Raw genomic sequence first — 26487 nt, 5'->3', positions numbered from 1 at the left:
CAGCTCCTCAGCCCCTTCCCCCCGCCCCCCCCACCCCTGGCCACACAGCCAATACTGTAAATCAACTGCCATTTGTAGTGATCCCATCATGACCTTCTGCCCTTCTGCGGTCCCTTCTAGCACACGGCGTGTGGATAATTCCAACACGAGACTGGTGGTCCAAATTGAAAAGGATCCAGGTAAGAAGATACCTTCTTTCTCTCTTTCCAAACGATGTATTTATGTTGTTATATAGATGGATTCCTTCAGTCCAAAAAGGGGAGGTGACTCCTCATTCTTTTTAATCATTGTGGAGGTAAGGTAGGTCTTGGTAAATATACTGACTGGAAAAAGAAAACTATACAAGTAGATTGACCAAGCATCCTGATTTGGTTTAGAAATGCTTTTCTCCATCATTAGGAATTGACCTGGTACCTGCTTGGTATTGAATGGCTCTGTCATTTAAGACGCTTTAGTTTGTGCGTGACAAAAGTCAAATACAGACTCTAAACCTTGCTGTGGGTCTCATAGCCAAAAATTTGTAGGAAAACCATCAGCATGATGATGTCCTCAAAGGCAAACCATTCCAGGACCTAAAATTCAGAAGTTTTCAGATACTTCTGAAAACATGAAGCTATGGAAGGATTTATCTGCTAGGAAATTGTGTCACTTTGTTCTTGCTATGATCGATTTCTTTTGCAACCATTCTACCTTTCTCTTCATCTCAGAACCAGGAGTTTAACTGTTCTCTATTTTTATTCACCCCACCCTCTCCCCTGTGCCAAACATTTTGTCTAGGAAGAACTGTATCATATCATTATCTATATTTGAATTGCATATACATGATGAATTTGAAATCATAATTTGCAATTTGAAAATACCTGGAGAGAGAGGATTATTCTTTGTTGTCCCAAAGTTCAACTTGTCAGTACAACTTGGTGGGGGTGGATGGGCTACAGATGTCTCTGATGCACATCTGTGGGACTCTGTGACACTGCAGGGCCATTGATATTAGGCATATGGATGGTTTCACAAGTGCATCGTGCCTCTAGTGGTTCCTAATTGCTGTCTCATTTTCATCAAATAATGCAGATGTGTGGTCAAGGTGTTCTACAAAGATCTCCACTTTAGTGGTTTAAGTTGTTTTGCTTTATTTAAATATCAAACAGTTTGAACAATTAGTCAAAAGTTAATTCTCTCATTCAGGCCTTTCCTTTAAAGGTAGCAGAGACTCAAAGTAATGTCTAATTAGCGTCTCCGGATGCCTGCTGATTCATCACTGAAAATGAATAGAATCCCAGGTCAGGCAGGCTTAATCTGCATAGAAGATTAAGCATACTGATACCTCATTAGACTACATGACATGACTCAGCCCACAGAACAGTTTATTCCTCGCCATTAATCATGATTAGGTTATAAATGCACTAATTTCAATTCGGCTTTTAACGGTCATGAATGCCCAGCAAGGATATTCATAATTTGATGGCAGTAGCTTATAGATTTCTTACAGGTGGATCAGCTCTTCCTTACACAGGTTCACTTGGGGCCGGTGTTCACCTTCCTGTGCCCCCAGTCATGGTTCCTTTCCCCAAGGTATGGAGCTGGGGAGCCCTGTTCAGATCTGCAGCTTCTAACGCCGCCTCTACTCCAATAGGCGATCTAGAAGGGAGCCTTGAGTTTTGTTTTTAGGCACTTCCTCCGTGGGGCAACTCTGCTTCCCTGACTTTCCAGACCCAGAATCTACTCCCAAACATAAGATGCTCGCTCCTAAGAGTACCAAATGCAAACTGAGTACCGAAGGTCTCCCAGACCCTTCTAGCACTTCCTCCACCCACAAGACCACAAAGCAGGAGGACTTCCAAGTCTATCCAGTCTTCTCTTGAACAAGTTTCTGTCCTTCATCATGAGAGGTCTGATAGAGGGAGTGAAAGGGAGATTCAAGGAAATGCACCATGAACCCCCAATTCCACACATCCCCAAACATTCCATCATTCTGTCTCCTTTCCTGTAGCCTTCCTTCACTCTCTCTGGGTGTCTTCATCCACGCAATTAGAATGGCTGAAATTAAACAAGCAAACAAGCGACAGTTGACAATGCTGAGTCTTGGCAACCGTGCAGAACAGTTAGAACCCCAGTCACTGCAGGTGGGGGAGGGGCAGATACGAACATGATGCAGCCATTCTGAGAATGGCGGCTGCTCCCAGATATTTTACCCAAGAGAAACAAAAACTTGTGTTCACATGAACTTCCGCTCATGAATATTTTTGGTGGATTTGCTTATAATCCCAAAGACTGGAAATAAGCCAAGTGTCCTCCACCTGCATGAATGGATAAATAAGCCTTAGTACATGCATACCACGGAATACTACTTAACACAGAACAGATCACTGCTCTGGATGACGATGTGGAGGAATCCCAAATGTGTGATTCTACTCCGTGGTTCCGTGCCTGTGCATTTATTAAGACTCAGAGGATTACCCACTAGAAAAGATAAATTTTACTCTATTAAAGCCATTCCTAAATAAGTCTGAGTTTTATATATATAATTTAAAAACAATAAATTGTTTTAATGTAATATATCTATGTGTATATAATGTGTAAAAATATTTGTACATAAGATATAGTACTAACAGTATCGTATATAGGATAGAATATATATGTGTATATATATATGTATATAAGTTGATGGTGTTTATTTCTATAAATGACTCCTCAATGACTTTGATTTCTTTTTTTATTTTTTTAATGTTTATTTAATCTTTAGAGAGAGAAAGAGTATGAATGGGGGTGAGGCACAGACAGAGGGAGACACAGAATCTGAAGTAGGCTCTAGGCTCTGAGCTGTCAGCACAGAGCCTGATGTGGGACTTGAATCACAAACCGTGAGATCATGACCTGCGCTGAAGTTGGACGCTTAACCAACTGAGCCACTCAGGTGCTCCATCAATGACTTTGATTTCAAAAAAGCCCCTGGAGTTACTTGACAGAAGTGTTCTTAAAAACAAAATTTTCTTAAAGAAGCTCTATGATCTATGGCGCTATCCATTATTCAACAGATTATTTAGCTAGTCCCTATTGCATGATAGTGCTTCTGCCAATATTGGGATACAAAAATAAACAAATTCGGACATAGATCTGTCTTCCTTCACTTTATGTCTTCTTCTTTTTTAAGCGAATTTATTTACTTTGAGAGAGAGAGAGAATCCCAAGCAGACTCCGCACTGTCAGCATGGAGCCTGATGTGGGGCTCGAACTCACAAATTGTAAGATCATGACCTGAGCCGATATCTAGAGTTCATGTCTTCTTCACTTCACTTTCTCCACTTCACTGGAGAAATCAGATGTGAATCATATAATCACACACACAAACACACACACACACACACACACACACACACCAACACACACATTCCAATAGTGACCAGTGCTTCAGAGCAGAGGACCATGGTGCTGAGAGCCTGTCGTTGGGGGTTTGGCCCAGCAGAGGGGTCAATGGAGGCTTCCCGGAAGTGGTGATGGAGATGAGGTCTGAAGAATAGTAAGTGTTAAAATGCCAGAGAGGAATGGAAGACGCGCCCAGGCAGAGAGATGGGTATCTACAAAGGCCCAGGCTGGGAAGGAGCAGGGGAGTCATTACTGAGACATGTTCTGTGCTGAGCATAAGGGAGAAGGGAGGGGGAGGTCTGTGTGAAGTGAGGATGGAGATTGAAGTAGGGAGCAGACCCCACGTGCCCCTCATGTGCCCGTATATCCTAGGTTTGCTCCTAGGGCACTGACTGTCCTAGCTTTATACCTGGGAATGCTAAATTATAGGGAACCCTGTTAAAGGCAAAGAAGAGAAAACTTGTTCCCATCTTAAGAGCATTGGGAAACCACTAAGGTCCTTAAGTTATGGGGTTGAGGGGTCCTAGAGAGCATATTCAACTCCTCAATTTGTAAAGCTCACTCTGGCTGTGGTTTAGAGAATAGATTGGGTGGCAGGTCACATGACTAGTGTGGCTGTCCACTTGAGAAATACTGTAGCTTGCAGTAGGGTAGGGGTAATGCAAGTGGGGAGAGGTAGAAAGATGCCAATGCTATTTGCAGTGAGGTGCTTGGGGGGCTCAGTCGGTTACGCATCTGGCTCTTGATCTTAGCTCAGGTCATGAGCTCACCATTTGTGGGTTTGAGCCCTGTGTTGGGCTCTGTGCCAACAGCTCAGAGCCTGCTTGGGATTCTGCCTCTCCCTCTCTCTGCCCACCCCCCCCCCACTCATAATAAACATNTCTCCCTCCCCACCCCCCCCCCACACACACACACAAATAAACTTTAAAAAAAAGTATTTGAAGAAAGTAAAATTGAGAGGCTGGGGTGTGAAGGAGTGGAAACTGAGATCCCTGGGTGACAGCTGAGTGGGTGGTAGTACCGTTTACTGAGGTGGGCAACAGAAGGGCGCCTGACGTGGGCCTGTTGAAGGTGAGGAGCATTGGAGACATACAGGAGCAGATGTTCAGTAAGCAAGTAGGTTCACAGGCTGAGTGCTTGACAAGAGACCTCAGCTGGAGCTGTGAATTTGTAAGTCAACTGCATTCAGACGATAATTTAATCCATTTGCATAGGTGAGATTGCCCAGAAAGAAAATAAGGGGGAAAAAATAAGATGGTCTCCCAAAATCAACAAAAACGAGCCAAGTATCTAAAAAGCCTGATTTACCTTTACTCAAATGACAGCTCGCTGATTCCTAGGTCTGAGTAGACAGAAGTAAGTACACACTGATGATATTTCTTGTTCTGCCTTTAGGGAATGATGACAATAATCTTAACTCCATCTTTTATGAGCACCTGACAAGGGCCCTACAGGAGTCCCTCTGTGGAGATTTAGTTCTCGGTCGATGGGGTAACTACAGCTCCGGCGATTGCTTTATTTTGGCTTCAGACTACCTCAACGCTTTTGTTCACCTGATTGAAATCGGAAATGGTCTTGTCACCTTTCAACTTCGAGGCCTGGAATTTCGAGGTAAGAATTTCTTCGTTTTGGAAGTTGTTGGAAGCCAGTTGCCTAAATTGATTATTGTGCAAAGCTTTAATAAGAGGCCACCATGGGGGCACCTGGGGGTTCTGTCGGTTGAGCATCCACCTCTTGATTTTGGCTCAGGTCATGATCTCACGGTTTCATGGGTTCAGGCCCCACATCGGGCTCTGCACTGTGAGTGGAGACTGCTTGAAATTCTCCTTCTCTCTCTCAGCCTCTCTCCTGCTTGCACTCTGTCTCTCTCAAAATAAATAAGTAAATAAACTTAAAAAAAAAAAGTCACCATGAAAAAGGAAGAATTTAATGCCCGTCTTACAGATTGAGAATCAGGGAGCTGATTCTGAATGCCCTTATTTATGAATTCTGCTATAAATAAATCCCAGTCGTCTGAGGGAACAGAGAAGTGAAGCATATCATCCTGTGTAAACCTCTGGAGTGGCAAGTCAGAACTTTGGTTTTAATTTTTCTGGAAAAAACTCAGAAGTGACGGGAGACCGCGGCACATGCGTGGGCTCCGTGTGGAGTCAGCCAGAAACAGAACCTGGGTCTGTGGGTTTCGGGTATTGTGGTCTGTAATGGAAAATCATTTGGTGCCTGAACTGTCCTTTTCCACTATCAAAAAAGAGGAAGAATGGCTGCCTCTATAAAGGTGTGTGATTTCAGTGAGATCGTGTATATGCGGACACTGTGTGGATGCTTACTGCTTTGCAGTTAATGAGCTGATCTGGAAAACGTGACCCCAGTTTGTCCATGAATCTGACACTGGCACTGTGTCGTGGAGCATGCAGCGATTAGCTTGACCCACATGTTCATGTTGCTGCCCCCTGTATTCTTTGTTTACTCCCTCATCCAGTGCATGTCTTTCTAACACCTCCTCCATGTCAGGCCAAGTTCTAATGCTGGAGAGGCAATGCGTACATGACCTGAAGGACCCTTGCCCTTGTGATGTATTCCTCCAGTGGGAGATGTGGAAAGCGAACAAGGAAACTGATGAGCAAACTAATTAGCCCTAGTGGAAAGCACTGGGAAGGAGATGGGACCACTGACCTAATTCACACTTTAGGAGATTGTTCCGATAGCTGTGGGCAGACTGTCCTCCAAGGGAGCAAAAGCAGAAGTAGGAAGGCCATGGAGGAGTGTCTCACTGTCACCCAACTGGGAGAAGGTGCAGACAGGGAAGCACAGGGAGATTTGGAGGTGGGAAGGGCTGGGCTCGGTGTTGGGGGGTCCGGGGAAAAGGAGGCTCAGCCTGCTCCCCGGTTTCCAGCTTGAGTGCCTGGGTGGAGAGAGGTGCATTTATGGAGACAAGGAAGCCTGAATGAAGAACAGGACTTTGGAGTCTGGGAGTGTAATCAAGAGCTCCATTTTGGATATTTGTTTTTTTAAATGCCCTTGATTCATCTAAGTGAATCTCTCAAGTAGCTAAGTGGACATGCAAGCCTTCTGTTCATTCAGGAGATGTTTAGCAAGCACAGGGCTAGATGCCATGATGACAGAAGTGAAGGACCCCACCTTAGGCAGCTTGCTGACTGGAAACTCATCCTGAGTGACCACTGCCCGGGGAGATGAGTGTGGTGGCAGCGTTGTGCATGGGGCACTGTGGGGACCAGAGCGGGGGGACTGGGATCAGAGTGGAGTCTGAGTCAGCAAAGGAGAGGCTGCAGTTGGAGGGGAGAGGTGGGCAGAGGTGTGATGATAAAGAGGCCCCAAATAGCCAGATGTGGCTTCCAGATGATTTGGGAGAAAGGGGTCCCAGACCCTGGAAAGGTGAGTAGGAGCCTGGTCGCCACTATCTGGAACCTCTGAGTGACAAAAAGAAACCTTATAGCCAAGAACAAACTGCCACTACTTTATATCTTCAACACAATTACCTAATTCGTTAACCAAGTCTTTTGGTTCTAAGCATTAGTTTTATGAATATCTATTCTGTTTATTAGCATTCCTATATAAATTTTTACAAAAGATTATTATTTTTTTTTAGAATGTGGGTTCTGTGCTTCAGGCACATGTTCTGTGCATCCTTAAAAACATTAGGAATCTAATTCAGAGAGCTTATTTTGGAAAAGGTTATGGGGCCGAAGGAGTAGTGATCGGATTCTGCAGGACAAATGGAGAAGCAGTGTGTCCCTGAAATTTTGCACAAACGCCAGAAAATGCCACTGGAGGTGGTGGAAATTGTTTTTGGTGCAACAATGCAACAGACTTGTCTCTAGCGAGTGCTTTTGGGTTTTCCTGGACTTCAAAGGAAGAATTTTAAGTTAACCTCGTTGAACCTGAGTTCTAATAGCTAATAGCCTCTATTTCAAGTTCCATGCAGCTTACAGCGTCTTTGGCAAATTGGCCTGATGTTTGAGTTTAAAGGTTTCAAGGTCAACTGGACTTGAGAAGCATACACCAATTTGTCCCTAACCCCACGCGTCACACACAGGCGTGCTTCTTCCTCCACCGCCCTGAATGTTTGGGCTTTACCTCGTATCATTTTGGAGGGTGAAATCAACCGCCCACAAAACTTAATGGTTTCGGACAAGGGGATGTCTTCTTTCTCGCGGTTGTGAGGGTGGCTGTTAGTTCTGTCACTCCCGCCCTGGGTCACTCGGGCAGCTGCGTTCAGCCAGAAGATGAACGAGGCCAGAAGGTCCAAGGTGCCACATCCAGACGAGGCTACCAGCTCTGGCCCCCTGTCCTCCAGGTGCTGCTCCGTGTCTGGTGGGCTGGCTCGGTGTGGTCTGGGTGACTGTGAGGCCCCTCCTGGCCCAGTGTCTGGGACAGGCAGCGTGTCACTACCATCACATCCTATTGGCTGAGGCCATCCCCAACGACAGCTCCAATACATGTGGCCCTAACACACTGCATGTGTCACTGGGGCCAATCTCATAACAACACACCAGGCTCCTGAAACTACCTCAGAGGAAACACGAAGGAGGCTCAGAACCGCCATATGTGGTCAGGCCATTGTGTTAGGTGAGGCCATTGTGTTAGGTGAGGCTGCCCAAGAGTGTCTCCCTAAGTGATTTTTCTTCTTCTCGCCGATCACTGATGAAATGTAACCTGCCTACAAGAATGGCCTAAGCATAATAATAATATCTTGAGAACACATTACCGGTTAACCTGCTCCAATACCACTCACTCCCGAAAAGTACATTTCTTTGACTTAGTTGCACTGTAGTCTGGAACACAGAGAGAGTGTGACAAAATCTAAGTTATGCTTTAGTTGCAGGAGGGATCCGGTTGACCTAAAATGACTCTTCTCTTTATATCTCTCTTTGCAATATGTGCTCCAGTATTCCCAGGGAAGATCTTGTTTTCTTTCTCCTCCTTGAGTATTTTTCTAAGATATCCCTTCAGTATTTCACTTTTTCTTCCAATTCCCTATTTTCCCAAATAGCAGGCTTTATATTTGGGTCAAATTTGACCTACTTCGGTACAACCTGGGGCAGTCAGAATACGGCTGTGCTGGTTCTCCTTTCGGAAGCACACTGCAGCCATCAGTGGAGACATGAGCCGCTCATGGCTCAGACTGACTCTCAGGAAATGAATAAGGCACTCCGGAGGAAGATAGCCTCCCATGGCCAGGGAGCAAGAGATCCATCTGTCTATTTCTCACTGCAGAGGATGCATTTGTATCAATAGGAATTTTTAGTTGCAAGCAACAGAAATCAACTCTAGCTAACTCAACCAGGAGAAGGGTTTGTTGGAAGATATTACACAGGGCACAGACTCTCTAAGAAGCCTGGAGAAGCAGGCTTGGTGGCTGTAGATCAAGAGCCGTGTCTAAAATCACACTGCAGTGCTGATCTCACAAAGCAGTCACATCTTGGCTCGGGGGTCCAGGTCACCACCCTTATTTATTTTATCGACACCCTGGCCCTGGGTGCCGAATGCTACTGCAGGTCTGGCTGCTGCCCCACAAATCTGGAGGAATAGCGCTGGCCACCATGTCCCTTATAGAATATGTGCCACCATTTTTGTTAGAAGGGGAGGAAAATGAAGGAGGAATCACAGTGTTGCAAACCAAAGAAGCCAGGCAACTTGAAGATACTGTCTGAAGAGGGGAAGAATTAAGAATAAGGAGCAAAAGTAAAAGGCACTGGAGGGAGTCTTTTATGAGCTGCATGTGAGCTCCGAGCTAGGGAGAGAGCACTGGCCTGTGAAGGTGACATCCACCCTCAGAATGGCCACAGTCCCGTTGCTTCCTCCCACTTAATTAATGGAAAAGCCAGGCTCCAGAAGATGAATGCTATCTGCAGGCTCACAGCTCGTTAGTGCTGGAACTAGGCAAACCCATGTGACTCTCTATCTCTTAGCCAGAACATCTCTTGCTGCCTGACCCTTTTACCTTCTTTCTTTTTTCCTTTGGGATATTTGTTTGGATTTGTACTGTAATGCTTATTTAGTTTTATAAAACACTCAGTAAACTGGGGTAGAATGCCTTCAATCACTTGGACATCTTTTCAAAAACTCCACATTATTTTTCCAGTTGCAAAAAAAAAGCAACCCCCAAACCCACTTTATCTGAGGGTATTTAACAGAGCATCACAAATGACTTGGCCTCTCAGATTCTCGACTCCATTGTCAGAGCCTCGGTGTGATTTCTAAGTTCCTAGTGTCTTTCCAGCTCTGACAGCCTATCAAGTCAGGAGATATAAAATATTTTCACCATATGATACACTCAGGGAAAAGTTGAACCTCTCCTCTCTGCCGGAGTCAGAGTATAAGTCTCTCCCAGGGAGTAGGTGCTATTGGTGGGCATCCCAGTCTTGAGGCCATGGCTGGTGTCAAGGGGAAGGATGAGCAGTTGTTGACTTCTTGCTAATACGGTGTGGGACCTCACAGGGGAGGTTGGCATGCTCAAGCATTCATGCACTGGCTAGCGATAGGGTTGGGCATCAGAGGCACCACCACAGCAGTGAGTAGAATGAAGGGATTTCAGGCAAACGGAAGGAGTTTGCTCTAATGACAATGACGGAGTCCCCAGGGCTGGGAGGATGGAACCTATGCTAACTCATCTCATGTCACAGGAGAGGAGAGGGAACATATGGCCCAGATGCACATAAGAGGTGGGCAGAAAGACGGAAGGATGGATGGAGTGGGGAAATAGAGTTGGCTTGTATGATGAGCTCACTTGAGGTGAGAGGTCATGATTTTCAAGGAAGACCTGTTATGTAGTCACTCGTGTTTTTTCTAAGCCACATTCAGCTTCAAGGGTGCAGGTATAGAATGGCAGAGTTGGCCTTCATCAGGATTGAGACTGAGTTGACTGAGTGCCAGAAAGTAAGACAAGGACAAGGAAAGTGACAGCATATGCAAGGGTGTGATGATGTCTGCAGTGCCTGGCCTTGAAATGCAAGCTGAGAGGTAAGGGAGCAAGGGGATGAGAGGGGTGGGAAACAGGACCTGGTGAAGGGCTTTCTGGATCCCAGAAAGGTGCCGCAGTTATAGAAGTTGTGATATTAGAGGAGATGAGCTGGGAAGGTAGGAGGTGGTTGCTGGAGAGTAGGATGTTTGAAACGAACATTCATAGAGAGCCAACAGTCTTTGGTAATTATAGTCATGGATCGTGGCCATGGCAGTGAGTGGCTGAGGTTGAGTGAATGAGATCATTAAAGGAGTGGGGGTCAGGGTGCTGCAAACTCAAGAGTGATCAGCCAGAAGTATGCTGGACAGTGACAGTGACCCCGAGCCAGAATCTCCACTCAAGGTCTCGGAGTGCCCTAGAGAGGGCCATGGAAGATGTCAATGAAGGAGAATGGTGTGGGGTAGACAGAGAGAACAACCTGACAGCATCACTGAAAAGCAAGAGAATGTCTTCCATCTGCCTCAGAACCAGGGGCGAGAGAGAGGAGTGCAGGAGAACAGTCATCCCCACTTGGGGACGAAGAGCTAGCTTTCCAATATGGCACCGAGGAGAAGGGGAGAACATTCAGAGAAGTTGAGGAATAGATCATGAGTTCCCGAGGGCACAGCAAAAAGATCTCAAGAGTTGGTGGCCTGGGTGGAAGTTGGGTGGTAGCTAAGATCAGGTCAGAAAATGTGATTGATACAGCACTATGGAAATTAGGCTACAGGGGGTCCTGGGTTCCCCATGGCAAATGATATGAACTGCCATAAAGCAACCTTCTCTCAAGGGGGATGAAGCAGATCCTGTCATCTCAGGCTGGGTCACATGCATGGGAGGTTTTGAGGCTGCTGAGATGAAATTTAGTTATGCATGCAGCTTTCATTATCCTCATTAATATAGGATTGCTACATTTTTATCAGAGCAAGATCCAGATTTTTCCAGAAATCTTCTTAGGGGGCCTCTTCAGAAATATTAAAGTGTCATTTGATAAAGTGGGTTTTTGGAAAGCCCAAGAAACACGGTATTAGAAATGCATGATGTTATGTGGACACTTACCTTTTCTATTAGTTGCCTTGCTACAATTTTCCATCAAATTACTCTTTTTTCAGTATTTCTTTATGATGAATGATACGGCATTTGTGTATATTTTACATATTGTATATACATTCCTATGGGATCGAATACTTCCAGTGTTTGCTCATACAGTAGCTCAAACAAAACACAACCAGTAGTATGGATTACTTTGTCCTCTTGTTTAGACCAAAGTCGTGATGAAAATTATGTTTGTTTTTAGGTGTTTGTATAGATCATGCATCTTTGGGATCAGGATATTACCATGATGTGTAGACGTGTGGCCACATGTGGTGGATGGTCAGTAAATGTCTCCTGGCGATAAAATAACAAGTAATAATTTAAAAACCAAAGCTTATTTTCAGTATTCTTGTAAAGTTGGTATATGCAGCTCTTTATTCATGCAGGCTGTGATATATTGATTGAACCAAGGTCTCTTAGACGGTGAGACTCTCAAAGGCTAAGGTTCCTTACCTTAGTCGTGCCCCTCCCCCAGTGTGTTGACTGGATCACCTAGGATGCCCAGTAAATATCGGTTGAGTGAGAAAGTAAAGGCAGTCTAAGGGTTCCTGAGCATCAGTTCTTTGCCAGGCACCATACCAAGCACTTCATCTATAGTCCTCAGCATATTCCAGAATATTCCTTATAATAACTCTATAAAGTGAGAAGGTATTATTGTCCATATTTGAGACATAAAAAAATATTGGGAGAAGGAGACTCCAGGCTTCACAGTCACCAGGGTTAGAGGAGGGGTAAGCATCCCTGGATGGGAATGTCCCCTAAATAGGCCACACTGACTTGGAGGGAATGGAGGGAGGAGAGAGGGAGGAGGGAAGAAGGAAGGAAGGAAAGGATTTTTTTCAAAATTCTCCCTGGTTGTTGAGACTTATAAGTTTTACCTGAAAGCAGGTCTTAAATATTAATATGGCACCACCACTGTTAGCAGCTCAGTTTCTGGAATGATCTACCTGCCTTAGCAACCGTGAAACCCAGATGGCTCTTGCAGAACGAACATGGAAAGCAAAGGCACAGTTATCAGGATGTAGCCACACATTACCGTCGGATCTGGAAAATATCAAAAATGGGGTTTATGTTCCTGTTTGTGTGAGATGTTATCAGCCATCTCATAGTCTGGCTAACACCCCATAATCACTAGCCTGTGGGGACATTTTAAAAATATCTGTGTAACCTAATCTTATCTAAAGTTAATCCAACCCAAACCTTTCTCCTTAGTGGTGACGCCATAGCTGTCCCACTAATCTTGAAACTCTCTAGAATTCTTTCTTCTCTGTGGCAACATTCAGGTCATTAGCGAGTCCTTAGTTCCTACATCTTTGTGGCTCGAGTAATCTGTTAAATCTCTTGGTTCCAAACTTTACCCCTACAATAATAGGTTCTCCATTCAGAATTCCTAAACACATATTTGTCTTCATTTCAAATTATGTGACATGTGAGTGAGAGAGACAGAGCCAGACTTGTCTAAATAGCAAGTCTGGGAAGAAAAGAGGTTTTGCTTTTGAACATGCAAAGAGTCCACATACTTTTAAAACAATTTTTTTAATGTTTATTGTATTTTTGAGAGAGACAGAGACAGAGCATGAGGTGGGGGTGGGGGAGCTGGGCAGAGACAGAAGGAGACACAGAACCCAAAGCACACTCCAGGCTCTGAGCTGTCAGCACAGAGCCCAATGTAGGGCTCAAACCCACAAACCATGAGATCACAACCTGAATGGAAATCAAGAGTTGGGCATTTAACTGACTGAGCCACCCAGGTGCCCCAGAGAGTCCACATATTTTAACGACACTCAAAAATAAATTTGTGGGAGAAAAGTACAATAATACAACTCAGAATGAAATATGAATAAGAGAGTGACTTACCTGTGTAAGGTCAAGTGCACTGGTCTCATCATCTGTAAGTGGGCCAAGAATGGAAGAAAAGCCATATCATTCACAGAGATGATGATGATGTAATTCAAGGCTTCCTGTACCTGTGCTTCAAACCTGCCCAATATAAGTTACCATGTACCTGAAGTGCTTTTTGGTGCATTTCATGTTCTCTTATGGGCTGATAGAAAGAAAGTAAACTCAGAGAACTTCTGCTTCTAATCTGTTTAACCTTATTAGACAGCATATGCTAAGAGGAAAATCCTGATTTTAAATTCAGAAGACCAGCCCCTTCTACCGGAGAGGCTGCTTTGGAGACCCAGTGTTTTATTTACACAAAAAAGGAGAAACTGCACGTGCATAGCCAGGTTACTGTGGGCCATAAATGAGATGCTACCAGAGAGATCACTTTTCAAGGTGACTAATATTACATTGGTAGGTGATGTTTTGAAATCAAAATTCTCTGAGAGAAAACAACGCTGTTTCACCGGAAGGTATTCCACCGTTTTTAAAATCCAGCTGCCCAGACAGGTCATAAGAAATTTTTTATTCGTATGGAGATGTCTCGAAAGAAATTGAGTCTCCTTGGAATGTAAAATGGTTACAACAAAAGCCTCTGCTGTGACCACAAAATCAACCACGTATAAATCATTCTAACATATTTTCCCCCTACCATACCCTGGGCCAATACACTTCTTCTAGATTCTCTGTGTGATCCTTGAAAGGTGGTCAGCTGCAGTGTTGCTGAAGGCCTGGACTTTGGGACCAGCAGAGAAATTGTCCAGTAAAATCATAAAGAGCTAAAACCCCTCAGTGTCTCTTTTTTTTTTTTTTAATATTTTTATTTATTTCTAGGAGAGAGAGAGAGACAGCGTGAGCAGGGGAGGGTCAGAGAGAGAGGGAGATACAGACTCTGAAACAGGCTCCAGGCTCTGAGCTGGCAGTCAGCACAGAGCCCGACGCGGGGCTCAAACACACAAACCGCGAGATCATGACCCAAGCGAAAGTCGGACGCTTAACCGACTAAGCCACCCAGGCTCCCCTGTCAGTGTCTCAATAGACCAATTCTACTCCTTGACTTACTTCTGCTGTGTGACCTTGGTCATGTCTCATATTCTTGGCAACCTATTTCTCTCTCTTTAAGTGTGGATTAATTTCAAGTGTGGATTAATATCAAATGGCTGCGTAGCCATCAGGAATGGGATGTATGATAGGGCAGCTTTACGTATAAACATATTAATCATTGTAATGATTGTTTCTTCCCAGAAATTGAATCTGGTGAAGTCTAGCAGATGGAAACGCCTCTTCTTGGGCAGATAGCTGGGGACAGAAAACCTGCCTGTACCTTTAAGCTCCAGTTCCAGGATTCTGTGTAGGAGAAGTACACACGGTGGAGGAGGGGCTGAGAAAGGCATCTCCATGCCTTTCCTGAAAACAAACAAACAAACAAATGAAAAAACAACAACCCCGCACTATGACTTTCCTGAAAATGACAATAATTTTAAAAGTTTAAAATGCCTTCTCATATTATTTCTTTTGGTCACATTATGGCCCTTGATATAACCAACCAGCAAGAGGCAATGATAGTTTAGATGTCCAGCCTTCCTGTTGTGGATGCTGTCCCTGTTGTCATCTCTGTCATGGTATGTGTGACACACTTTAGAAGCACACTGAGGAGGGTGCTTCTCCAAGGACAGCTCGCTGGGGCTGAGGCCTGCCTCACGCATCTTGTGTTTCCAGCACACGACATGCATGGGTGAGGTCCAAATGTTTGTGGAAGTGATCTACTGTGAACTTAGCTTTGACCATTTTCTGGTGTCATCCTCCTTCTGCGGCCCTGAGAAATTTGGGAATGATCTTAACTATGACCTCAGAAAGGAATGCAATTTATAAAATACACACACACACATCCCAGAGTGTGTGTCTCTAAGCCCACTTGCAGCTTGAATCAAAAGCCCTGGCTTAATCCTATCCCTGCCTAATTATAGTCCACTCCATGGCCAGGGACTGATTCTCTCCTGGGAGTCCCCTCCTGGTGACCTCATTGCACACACATGTAAAACGCCAGCCCCATATCTGGCACGCAGGCCCAGTGAAGGCAGTGACCATATGAAAACACAGTGCAAATAAATGTCTAGCAAAGTTATTTTAAAACATGATCACTGGATAAGACTAAACACAATAATGATAATACATGCCATTTTCTGGGGAATCCAGTTAGTCGGATTCGTTGGGACAGCTGAGCGGTTTGTCAAGATACTCTTATCAGATAAGGAAAAAAATTGGAGGGTCAGGAGGCCCAATCTTTACAGTATGTTGTGCATTTAGGCTTCACTGTGCATGTTGTAAAGCAAGGTTGTAAGACTAGCTGACATTTTCTTTTGGCGCAGCCTTCCCACTGCAGGGGACCTCTTTTTTTAAGTTTATTTATTTTAGAGAAAGAAAGAGATAGAGTGCAAGTGGGGTATAAGGAAAGAGAGAGACAGAGAGAATCCCAAGCAGGCTCTGAGCTGTCAGCACAGAGCCCAATGCAGGGCCCCAACTCACAAACCGTGAGATCATGACCTAAGCTGAAATCAGAGATTTAATCAACTAACCAACCCAGGTGCCCCTGTAGGGGACCGTTTTTAATGTGTCCCCTTCACATCAGTGGCTGGGTCTCCCCTTCATTTCCTCTGACCTCCTGGCAAACAACCTCTTCCTTACCTCCTGTCCCCATCACTTTTCACCTGAAGTGGGACTGTGGGTGGTAGGCTTCCTGTCCCCAGCCCCTTCCTAACTCCCCCAAAACTACAGGGGAATCTTCCGTAACTGCAAGCTTTACCCATGTTTCCTTGAGATTCAAAAATCCCCACTGCCTGCCTGTTACCTACAGAATCAAAGTGCGCATGCCTCCTGGGAGTCAAGTTCCCACACAAGCCGGCCTGCCTGAGTCCCCTCTCCTGTGGCCCAGGCTTCCCGGCCTGGATGGCCCCTTCCCCACGGGGTTGTCTGGAATGGAAGCAGTGACACTGGGTGGATTTTTGGTTACCAAACCTTCTGTTCAGCCCATTCTCTTTGGCTTCCCGACTGTTCCAAGGGGATGTCAGCTCTACCTCCAGCCCGGCTGGACCAGGAAACCGGGGACCTGTACAAACTGGCCACACAGAATATCTCCATTCCTAGGCTTAAAATTCACTGCTGCTCAGTCCACAGTAATTGTCAGAACTGGGTGGACAGAAATGATCCATAGTGAAGACTTCCCCAAAAGGATCAAGTTCTCCTGCTCTCACGACTCTCTAAAATCTGCCCTTGGGAGTTGGGAGACAGGAGGCCTTTAGAGAATCACATTCCTAAGGCTGACGTGGTTCCGCCACCGATAGAAATGCTCTCCCTTTATTGCACAGCTCGTACTTTCTGGGCAATGTCCTGAAGGATGGTATTCCCCATGTCACACAATGTACCTTTTATTAGGGTCCTGGGAACATTATGTTTCTGGTGCCTTTGCTTGAAATAGCCAAGATCCTTCCAAGCAATTATTTTTGTCGTTGTCTTAAGGACACAAGGAACTACTCAAGTTTTCTTTCACTGACTTCTAGAAAGCCCCAGGGAAGTCTGTGGCCTACCTTTAGTAAATAGATAGGGCATCGCAGAATGCAGTTAGCATCTCTTGACATTATTCTGGCTTCATCATGGTTTCTCTTGGCCCCATTTTTACTTAAATTTTTATCATTTGCCATTGGACTGTGCACGCCTTTTTAAATTAACTTCATTCCTTTGGGGAATTACATGTGAATAAATAAGCCAGGCCCGGCTGTCGCTGGCACGGATGGCAAACAGGACTTAAAGGGGAGCAGTGCTGGCTCCTCGGGGGGACCAGCAAAGGGAGGAAGGAAGGGTCGGTGGTCAGGAGAGCTGCCCGGTCCAGCAGCGAGGGCTACCTCACGTCGTGGCCACACTTAGGAAATTGATATATATCCTCTGTGGCAAGACTTCTGGGATCTTCTAGATACATTTTCAGTTCAAAAAATTAATTTCCACTGCTTTAATTAGGCGTTCTCATCATTCAACACTAGTGCTTGAAGATGCTCTAATAATTTAAATAATTTAAAAATTATTTAATGAATGCCTTCCTGTGTCCCACTGACTGAGGCCATGAGAACGTAAAAGATGCCAAGGGTCAGTTTCAGTAGAAACACCAGACAGAGACAGCCAGCCAGGTCCTCATTCATTGACACCAATGGTGCAGAAGGTCACAGTGTGGGGGCAGTTGACCTTTGGTGTTCCCTTTGGAAGGAATGTGCTCCAGACCCGGTGAACCTGTCTGAGAAGAAAATATGGTCTTGCTTTGCGTTGGAACAGCAAAGTAATGCGTGTACAGAAGTGACTGAGGTTTTTCTTTTTGTATTCTTTTGCAATGTGATCCTGGCTGCGAATCTTTTGCTCCTAAGAGAAGGTACAGAGACCTACCTTAACTTTGAGTGTTTATCAAAAACCTTTGGCAATTAGCGTGTCCCCATCGAGTAGCTGTCCTTCATGGTACACTGTTTCCTCAGCTGTCCTTGTCAATGCAGAGATGTACCCATGCTCCTCTTGGTGTGGGACTTTACTACTCATGTGGCAGAAATTTACACTCCACTCTGTATTGTGTACACATACACGTGCACACACACACACACACACCTTCCAGTTTGCTTGATGTAATGGAAAATAAAAAACCTTACATTCAGCTCAACATGATAAAGGCCAGACCTGGATGGAGAAGTATGGAGAGAGAAATCATAAAGAAATGCAGATTTTTGAGGAACATCATTTGACCAGTGTTGGTAATCTATTGGAGGTGAAAATCCTCCTTTATGCTTCTTCCTTGTAGAGTCTAAGAACTGTCTCACTTCGTTCACTGAAAGGGGGTTTCTTGCCGAATAACAGTATTACTTGCAGGACACCAGTGTTATTGGTGTGCCATTTGGTAGGATGAGAGATCTCCCACCCTCGGAGTCTAGTGCCTGCAAGTCCAAGGGTCCCAGGGGGTGGATCAGTTAGGACCCTGTGGTCATCACTCTCTCTGGAGGCCCCAGAGCATGTGGCCTGAATTACTCATTGCTTATAGTTCATATAGTATTTCTATACAACTGGACCAGAGGGAATAAAGGCCTTATATTGCAGAATGAGCTAGGAGAGCCTTGAAATGCTTTTTAAAAAGAGTGCTTTTAGCTAAGACCCAAAGCAGTGAGGTCTTGGAGAAAGACAAATAGAATCATAAGATGTGGGACCAGCCCTTCGCTGTTATACTTTATGTAACACTGCCTGCTTGCTTTCCCCATCCTGATCCTGAGTCCTGTTTCACTGACTGCTATCCTAACAGTTCTGTATGTACATTATTATTTGAAGGTTGTAGTTTCTCATTTCTGACCTGCTATGACTATCTCATTTATGAGTTCTGTGGAGAGGCTTAGGACAGACATTGATTTTCTTTATCTGTCAAATACGTAATATATTCTGCCATGCATTTTCTCAATAGTTTCTATTGCCTGTGCACGCAGTGATCTGGATAAAAATCTTCCCTTTGTTTATTCATTCAGGCAGTCCACCAGCTACTTCGTTAGCACCTGCTAAGTAGCAGTTACGGTGAATAATGGTATGGGATCTTGGAAAAAGTAAATGGTACAGAAATGGATGTAAGGGACAGTTTTTATGTCTGAATTCAGTCTCAACAGACATGCAAACAGATTCAGAGACTTACCCTTTTGGCCATGACTGAGTAACCAGTACTGGACTATACTTCCTGCCATACACAATTATAAAACTAGGAAAAATATATTAATCAACTGCTTTCAGACACTGAATAGACAGTGCAAGCCTCTTTAAAAAAAGGTGGGGGTGGCGCCTGGGTGGCTCAGTCGGGTAAGCATCCGACTTCGGCTCAGGTCATGATCTCATGGTTCGTAGGTTCGAGCCCCGCATCGGGCTCTGTGCTGACAGCTAGCTCAGAGCCTGGAGCCTATCTTCAGATTCTGTGTCTCCCTTTCTCTCTGACCCCCCCCCCCACTCACACTGTCTCTACCTCTCTCTCAAAAATAAATAAAACATTAAAAAAAAAAAAGACAGTGCAAGCCTCTGATCAACAAGAGAAAGAAGACACACAAGTAGACTCCATAATTACCCTTGCTTTCTTCCTAGAGACCCTTTCTTATATGTAGTATGGGGGTGGGGGGGCAGCACCTAAGTAGAATACAGTTGTCTTGCTGAGGTAGGGAGGCAGAATCAGCTGCTGCTAAGGTAGCTGGACTTTGTGGGTCAGAGTATCAGACAGGAGTGAATTTCACAAAGAAGGCACTGTGAAAATCTGTACAGGGATCCTCTTTAGTGATTGGATGAGTATTAACCTGCTGAATGTTAGAGGCAAGTGCTTTTAGAGAATAGTAACGGGGGAGGTGTTAGCTAACTAGAAAATATGGAGGCTGGAAGGTGCTGAGATGTAGAAATTCCAGTCATCTGGTGGAGACATCTTGTTGAACATCCCAGGAATTCAACCAAGACCCCAGAAAGACCAAGCTTTGGGAGTAGAGATATTATCACCCTAGAGGTCTACTCTAGACACTCTCAAACAAAGATTAAAAATAAGAGAGCCTTAAAGACAGATAACAAACTGAGGGTTGCTGGTGGGGTGTTGGGTGGGGGACAGGGCTAAAGGGGAGAGGGGCAGTAAGGAGGACACTTGTTGGGAGGAGCACTGGGTGTTACATGTAAATGATAAATCGCTACATTCTATTCTTGAAATCATTATTACACTATATGTTAACTAACTTGGGTTTAAATTGTAAAAAATAGTTTCAAAAGGATCAAGCTGACAAGCTGATGTGCAAATAAATTAACTACTTAACAGACATAACTCTTTGAAAAGCCCCCCCAAAAAAAGTCCAGACTGTCAACACTATAGCATCAACAATATCCAGCAAATAATAAGAGCTTCTAAATATCAAAAGAAGCAGAAAAAAGCGATCTGTAACCAGGAGAAGAAAACAATAAATAGAGACACACACAAAGATATTGGAGGTAACAGAAAAGAAATTTCAAATGGATATTAATATGTTTAGGAATTCAGAGGAAAAATGATCATAATGATTGTCCTGATGGAGACTATCATAGGAAAAAACTAGACATTCTAAAAATAAAATACAATGTCTGAAATGAAAACTTTAGAGGGTGGAAGAAGAGATCAATGAACTTGAAGACAAGGCAATAGAAGCTATCCAAACCGATGCAAATAATAAAAGGTTAAAGAAAATAGACACTAAGTGATCTATGGGGACAATATCAAGCATTCTAACATATGTGTAAAACTGGAGTCCAAAAGGGAAAGTGATAAATAGGGGCAGAAAAAAAATGAAAAACTTCTATCCAAAATGTTTCAGAATTGATGAAAAATATCAATCCATAAATCCCAGGAGCTCAGCACACCCCAAGCAGGATAAACACAAAGAAAACCAGACCTAAGCACATAATCCTCAAACTGGTGACAATTTAAAAAAATAAAAAGAACATCTGAGATTTTTCTATCATCATTTTGTCAAGATCACGCGAAAGTTGGGAAAACATTTAATATCCAGGGAAACAAGCATGTGAATTATCATTAAAATCTCATAAGAAATAATGCAAGTCAGAAAATAGTGCAATGGTATTTTTTAAGGGCTGAAAGAAAAGAAAACTATCAACCCAGAATTCTACAGCTAAGGAAAATATCCTTTAAAATTGAAGGCAAAATTTACATATTTCCAGGAAAACTAAAGTTGACATAATTACCAGCTAACCTCCACTGTAACAAATGTTAAAGGTAACTCTTCAGTTAGAAAGCAAATGATAACAGATAGAAAATTGATTCAATGTAAAACAATGAAGATTGCCAGAAATGGCAAATATGTGAGCAAAGACGTTCTCTTCTTTTTAAAATGCTTTTTAAAAAATTGACTGATTACAGCAAACTAATGACAGTCTATTATGGGATTTAAATATATGTTCTTCCTCCCCTCTTTATCTCTTCTTTCCCTCCTTCTCTATCTCCATCCCTTTAATATAAAAGTCATTCTAAGTTCATAGGCATAGTTTGCCAACTCCTCGCTTAGATCATTGATTTAAACCTTTCTTCTTTGCTATTATAAACCTTTAGAGCTGTAAGTTTTTCTCTAAGCAAATAAAAGAAGAAAATTTTAAAAAATAAGAACAGGAAATCTATGGACCAGAAAATAAAGAAACAATAGAGGAAAATCATGAAACCAAATGTTGGTTCTCAGGAAAGACCCATAAAATTGAAAGAAAAAAAAAAAACTTTACCCAGACTGATCAAGAAAGGAAAGATAAAACACAGATTATCAAGATCAGGAATCAACAAGGGACATTACTCCAGATGTTACAAACATCATAATAAGGATATTTTATAAATTTGACAAGTTAGGTGAAATTAAAAACTCATTGAAAAATATAACTTTCTGAATTTGACACCTGAAGAAACAGAAAATCTGAATAGACCTATATGTGCTAAAGAAATTGAATTTGTAAGGAAAAACAAAACAAAAACAAAACATCTTGGCCACAGAGAGAACTCTAGAATCATTCTGTCACTATTAAACATGTAAACTCTATTAAACTCTATTACATATGTAAGCAAGAATTATCACCGATATTGCTTAAAGACTTTCAGAAAATAGAAGAGAAAACGCTTCCCAATACATTTCATAAGCTCAATATATATACCAGACAAGGACATAAACCTGTAGTCCAATGTACCTTGTGAATGTGTATATGCAAAAATTCCCAACAAAATACTGGAAACCCAAATCCAGCAATATATAAATTTGTGATGTTTATCCCAGTAATGAAAGATTGGTTTAATATGTGGAAATTAATCAATATAGTTCACCATATTAACAGAATAAACGGGAAAAACAGGAAAAGCATTTGCTAGAATTAAATACCTATTTCCGATTTTAATGCACATTCTTAGAAAACTGGAAATGGAAGAAGACTTCCTCCTTTTGACAAAGAGCAGTTATGAAAACCCTACAGCTAGTGTCCTTATGTAATGCTAAAAGAATGAATACTTTCCATCTAAACTAATGTTTATTTAACATTGGAGAGGAGGTCCCAGTCTATGCAAGGAAAGCCAAAAATATAATAGAATCGTAAAGATTTTTAAACTTCCCAAAAGTGTTGCCTACACTAACTGTACCTGCTTTTTTCTCTCTTACTGTCTTCAGTTGGCTCCAAGCAGGCATCCCCTCCCCCACCCATCATTACACCAAAACCTCTCTCACAGAGATTATCATTCATCTCTGTTTTGTCAACCCTCACAGTTCATTCCTCAGGTAATTTAACCTACAAGCATCATTTAACATAGCTGATGTTCCCTCTTCCTTGAAACTCTTTTTTTCCTCTCTCTCTCTCTCTCTTTTAACTTGCCTTTTGCCTCTTTCTGGCTTTCTTCTGACCTCACAGGCTACTTCTCATCAATCGTTTTTATTGGTAGCACCTCACCTCCCCAGCCTCTGAACGGAACGCTCAGAGCTCAGCTCTGACTTGGCCTCTCTCCCCAGATTACTTCAAATCGCCCCTGTATCCTGATAATCCTCTCAGATGTTATGAATCTCTGCCAGAACCCTTCCCCTGAACCAGATTTCTTAATCCAACTGTCTACTTGACATCTCCATTTCGATTAATGGTGAACTGCTAAAACTTCACACATGGAATTAAAAATTCCCGATCTTCCCATCAGCCCACCCAAAGGCCGCTCCCCTGCAGTCTTCACCATCTCCATGACCGGTCTTTTCACTTCTTACCTCACTCAGGTCAGAAAACTTCACACCATTCTTCATGCATCTTTTCAACATCTCCTATCCAAATTGGTTCCCCAATCCTAGCAGACTACCTTCAGAGAGATCCAGAATGTGATCATTTCTCCATATTTTCCCCAATGGCCTTTATCCAAATCACTGCTATCTTGGGTGTGTTAACTAACAGCCTCCTAACTGATATCCTCGCTCCCACCCCTGCTGCCTCGATAGTCCGTTCTCTGGACAACAAGCCAGCATGATCTCTTCCAACAGAAGTGAAACCACATTTCTCCTAAGCTAAAAACACCCAAGGGTTCGGAGGAGCTGTTCCAAGTCGGATCTTTCCCTTTTCCTGCTTCTGGTTCTGTGATCAACGAAACTACCAAAGCACTTGTAAAATATACTACTATATCTTCACAAGTTATGTATCTGGTTTTTTGAAACTAGATGCTGGATATTCCATTTATTCCTATCAGTTTTCAGCATGTTAGTTTCAGTCCACGGTCCTATCTTCTGAGGTCATCTTAGGTCACAACTCTGCATTCCAGACGGTACCGGCAACCCATGTCGTTGGCACACCGTGTACGTTCCCCTTCACATCATTGACAAAAACGTTGAAGCCCCCCCAACATCTTGCTCTCAGTCATGCGAGGTGAGGTGGCATGCGTGGTGTGCCCTTATGGTTAGGCAATGGAGCTCTTCCAGGGAAAGAAGCAGGGAGCTTTCCTTCCTGAAAAACACTTTAGCCTGCACCTACTTGCTCTCAGACATCACCTGCCACCTATATTTAGCCTCCTCTCTGCTCAGTGGTGACCTGCTGGCTCTTGGAAAAGGAAGCTCAAGAGTATAACCGTACTGTCTTTCAACGTGGTGCCCATGAGTACTGTGCAAGTCAGCTTCCTCTCGCACGCACAACAAAATGGGGAGGAGATGAGAATCAGAGTGAATGCGAATGAAGAAAAGAGTCACTGGCGATGAGAACGGTGACTTGTTTGGGAACTTAAGAATTAAACAATTCTGATTCCCAGACTCCCTTCGGCGTCTTCCCCTCCAGTGAAGGCCAGGGGAGAGTCCCTCGTAAACAAAGGTTACCCAGTGACTTCTTGTGTAACTTGCCTCATGTTTGTGCTCTGCCAGGAACCTACTGCCAACAGAGAGAGGTCGAGGCCATCACGGAAGGTGATGAGGACGACAGAGGCTGTTGCTGCTGTAAGCCGGGCCACCTGCCGCACCTGCTGTCCTGCAATGCCGCGTTTAACCTCCGTTGGCTCACCTGGGAGATCACACGAACACAGTACATCCTGCAGGGCTACAGCATCATGGACAACAACGCAGCCACCATGCTGCAGGTGTATGACCTCCGCAGGACACTCATCCGGTACTACATCAAGGTATCGCTGCTCTGGGCCCCCGGGACACTTGCCTGAGTCATCCCTTTGGGCTGGCCTAGGAGACTCCGGAAGAGCTTTGCAAATAGCTAGATTCTGAAGCTTCTCCTCAACTTCCAAATCTGAGACCCAGCTAGGTTGGGGAACCGCCGGTTTAGCAAAACAAGCCTCAAGGGCTTTGAGGTAGCCTTTGAATTCATGCTTTGAGTCACCTTCTAATGGTGGCTAATAGTTCTTTTCCTTCCATAGATCTGTGTCTTCACTTCTAACGCAGCAAAGCTATGTGATGGTGGCGATGGTGAATTGAAATGTCCTGAAAATATCACCAAACGTCAGTGTTTACATGTTAGAAGTTATCACTTTATTATTTTTTATTTTTTTAATGTTTTATTTATTTCTAGGAGAGAGAGAGAGAGACAGCATGAGCAGGGGAGGTTCAGAGAGAGAGGGAGTCACAGACTGAAACAGGCTCCAGGCTCTGAGCTGGCAGTCAGCACAGAGCCCGACGTGGGGCTCGAACCCATGAACCGCGAGATCATGACCTAAGTGAAAGTCGGACGCTTAACCGACTAAGCCACCCAGGTGCCCCAGAAGTTATCACTTTAGATACCCTGCAATTTCCACATTAGAACCAGATTTATTTTTTAAGCTTAAAATAAAAACTCGAAAGTATAGTGAAATGATCTAATGAGGATTAGTTATGACAGCCTTTCGTCCATGCTCATTTGGGACTAATCACAGAGCTCTGCTGTTGCTAGTATCCACATCTGCCTAACCCCTATTCACCCTCAGAAAATGTGCCGGTTTGGAGTGAAGTCTCCCAGAAAACAAATGTGAACCTTGAGCAAGGGTACAGAGGGACAATCAGGTGAAGGTGTTTCCTAAGAGGGGGGAGTCTTTGTTCTGGCCTCTGTTCAGAGGGAGCACTCTGCATGCAGAGAACCCTGGGTCCTTGTCCTCAGAGCAGTCCACATTTTAATGCCATTTAAAATGAGGACGCTTCTCCATTTGAGATCCCGGACTCCCTTCCAGCCGAGGCTGCAAGAGGTGGCCCAGCAGAAATGAGGAAATGCAAAGTAGACAGATAACACAGGTGCCTCAAGCGTCAGGGGTTTCAACCAAGAAATGTGGAATATCTCCCAAGGAGAGCCCCATGGGTGCATCCATAGCGCTAAAGTTTACGGGAAATAGAAGACAGATTGTAAAAAGTCAGAAGGTTAACTAATTCTTAATGATCACACCCCAAGGCAGCTGCAACAAGACATGTTGGTGAAACCCTTTCCTGCGCAGAATATTCAAAACAGATTTAGTGGTTCATATCCGCCACCTTCACGTGTGGTGAAGGGGTGCGGGAATTTACAGCCACACCTCACACGGAACTGTGGATGTTTTGCCCAGCCTTCCATGCACTGGGGCAGACTTGGAAAAGTAAATCAGGGAGTGCTGACCTCCCGCCTCATGAACTTCAGGGTCTGCTCCCTTGGCCAATATAAACTAGGCTGCAAGACGTTTTCTATACGGAGTCAACCCTAGGCAACCTTGGTGTGCCAGTTGGGAGTAGAGTTGGCAGTGGGTCATGAAATAACTGTGGCACCCTCGTGTGAGAAGTGTGTTTCTGTTGCACATGAATGAAGAAGGGAGCGGTGGCTCTGTTCCAGGAAGTCCTAGGGACCCAGGTTCCTTCCAGCGGCCAGCCCTACCATTTTAAGTGGCTTCCCCCACTTCGTGTTCCAAGATGTAAGCCCCAGGCTTAAATGGATGGAGGAGAGGACACAGGAGACAGAGGGCATGTGCCAGCTGTGCCCTAGAAATGCTCCTGGAACTTGCCACACTACATTCCTGGTGTCTCCCAGTGGCCAGAAGTTTGTCCTGTCCCGGCAGTGAGGAGGTTAGGAAAGTGCGTTCTGAGCAGCCTTGAACCCAGACAGAAACCATCTGGAACTTTCCACGGTTGTTTCCGGTAGAGTTTCTACACTGCCCCCCATCCCCACCTTTCCACACACATTCCTGA

General features: G+C 44.1%; 1 protein-coding gene across 1 annotated transcript in view; it reads left to right on the top strand.

Moving 5' to 3' along the window:
- Positions 1-26487, top strand: part of PCNX2 (pecanex 2) — a 300955-nt gene that overhangs the window by 237176 nt on the left and 37292 nt on the right. The window contains exons 28-30 of the mRNA XM_077751690.1: positions 121-179; positions 4759-4974; positions 24226-24479. Of these exons, the coding sequence (XP_077607816.1) occupies positions 121-179; positions 4759-4974; positions 24226-24479 (529 nt within the window). The remainder of the gene's footprint in view (positions 1-120; positions 180-4758; positions 4975-24225; positions 24480-26487) is intronic.

Source organism: Crocuta crocuta, unplaced genomic scaffold, assembly GCF_008692635.1.
Source record: "Crocuta crocuta isolate KB4526 unplaced genomic scaffold, BGI_CrCroc_1.0 scaffold59, whole genome shotgun sequence".
NCBI classification, from domain to species: domain Eukaryota; kingdom Metazoa; phylum Chordata; class Mammalia; order Carnivora; family Hyaenidae; genus Crocuta; species Crocuta crocuta.
This window is presented reverse-complemented; position numbering and strand designations above follow the sequence as displayed.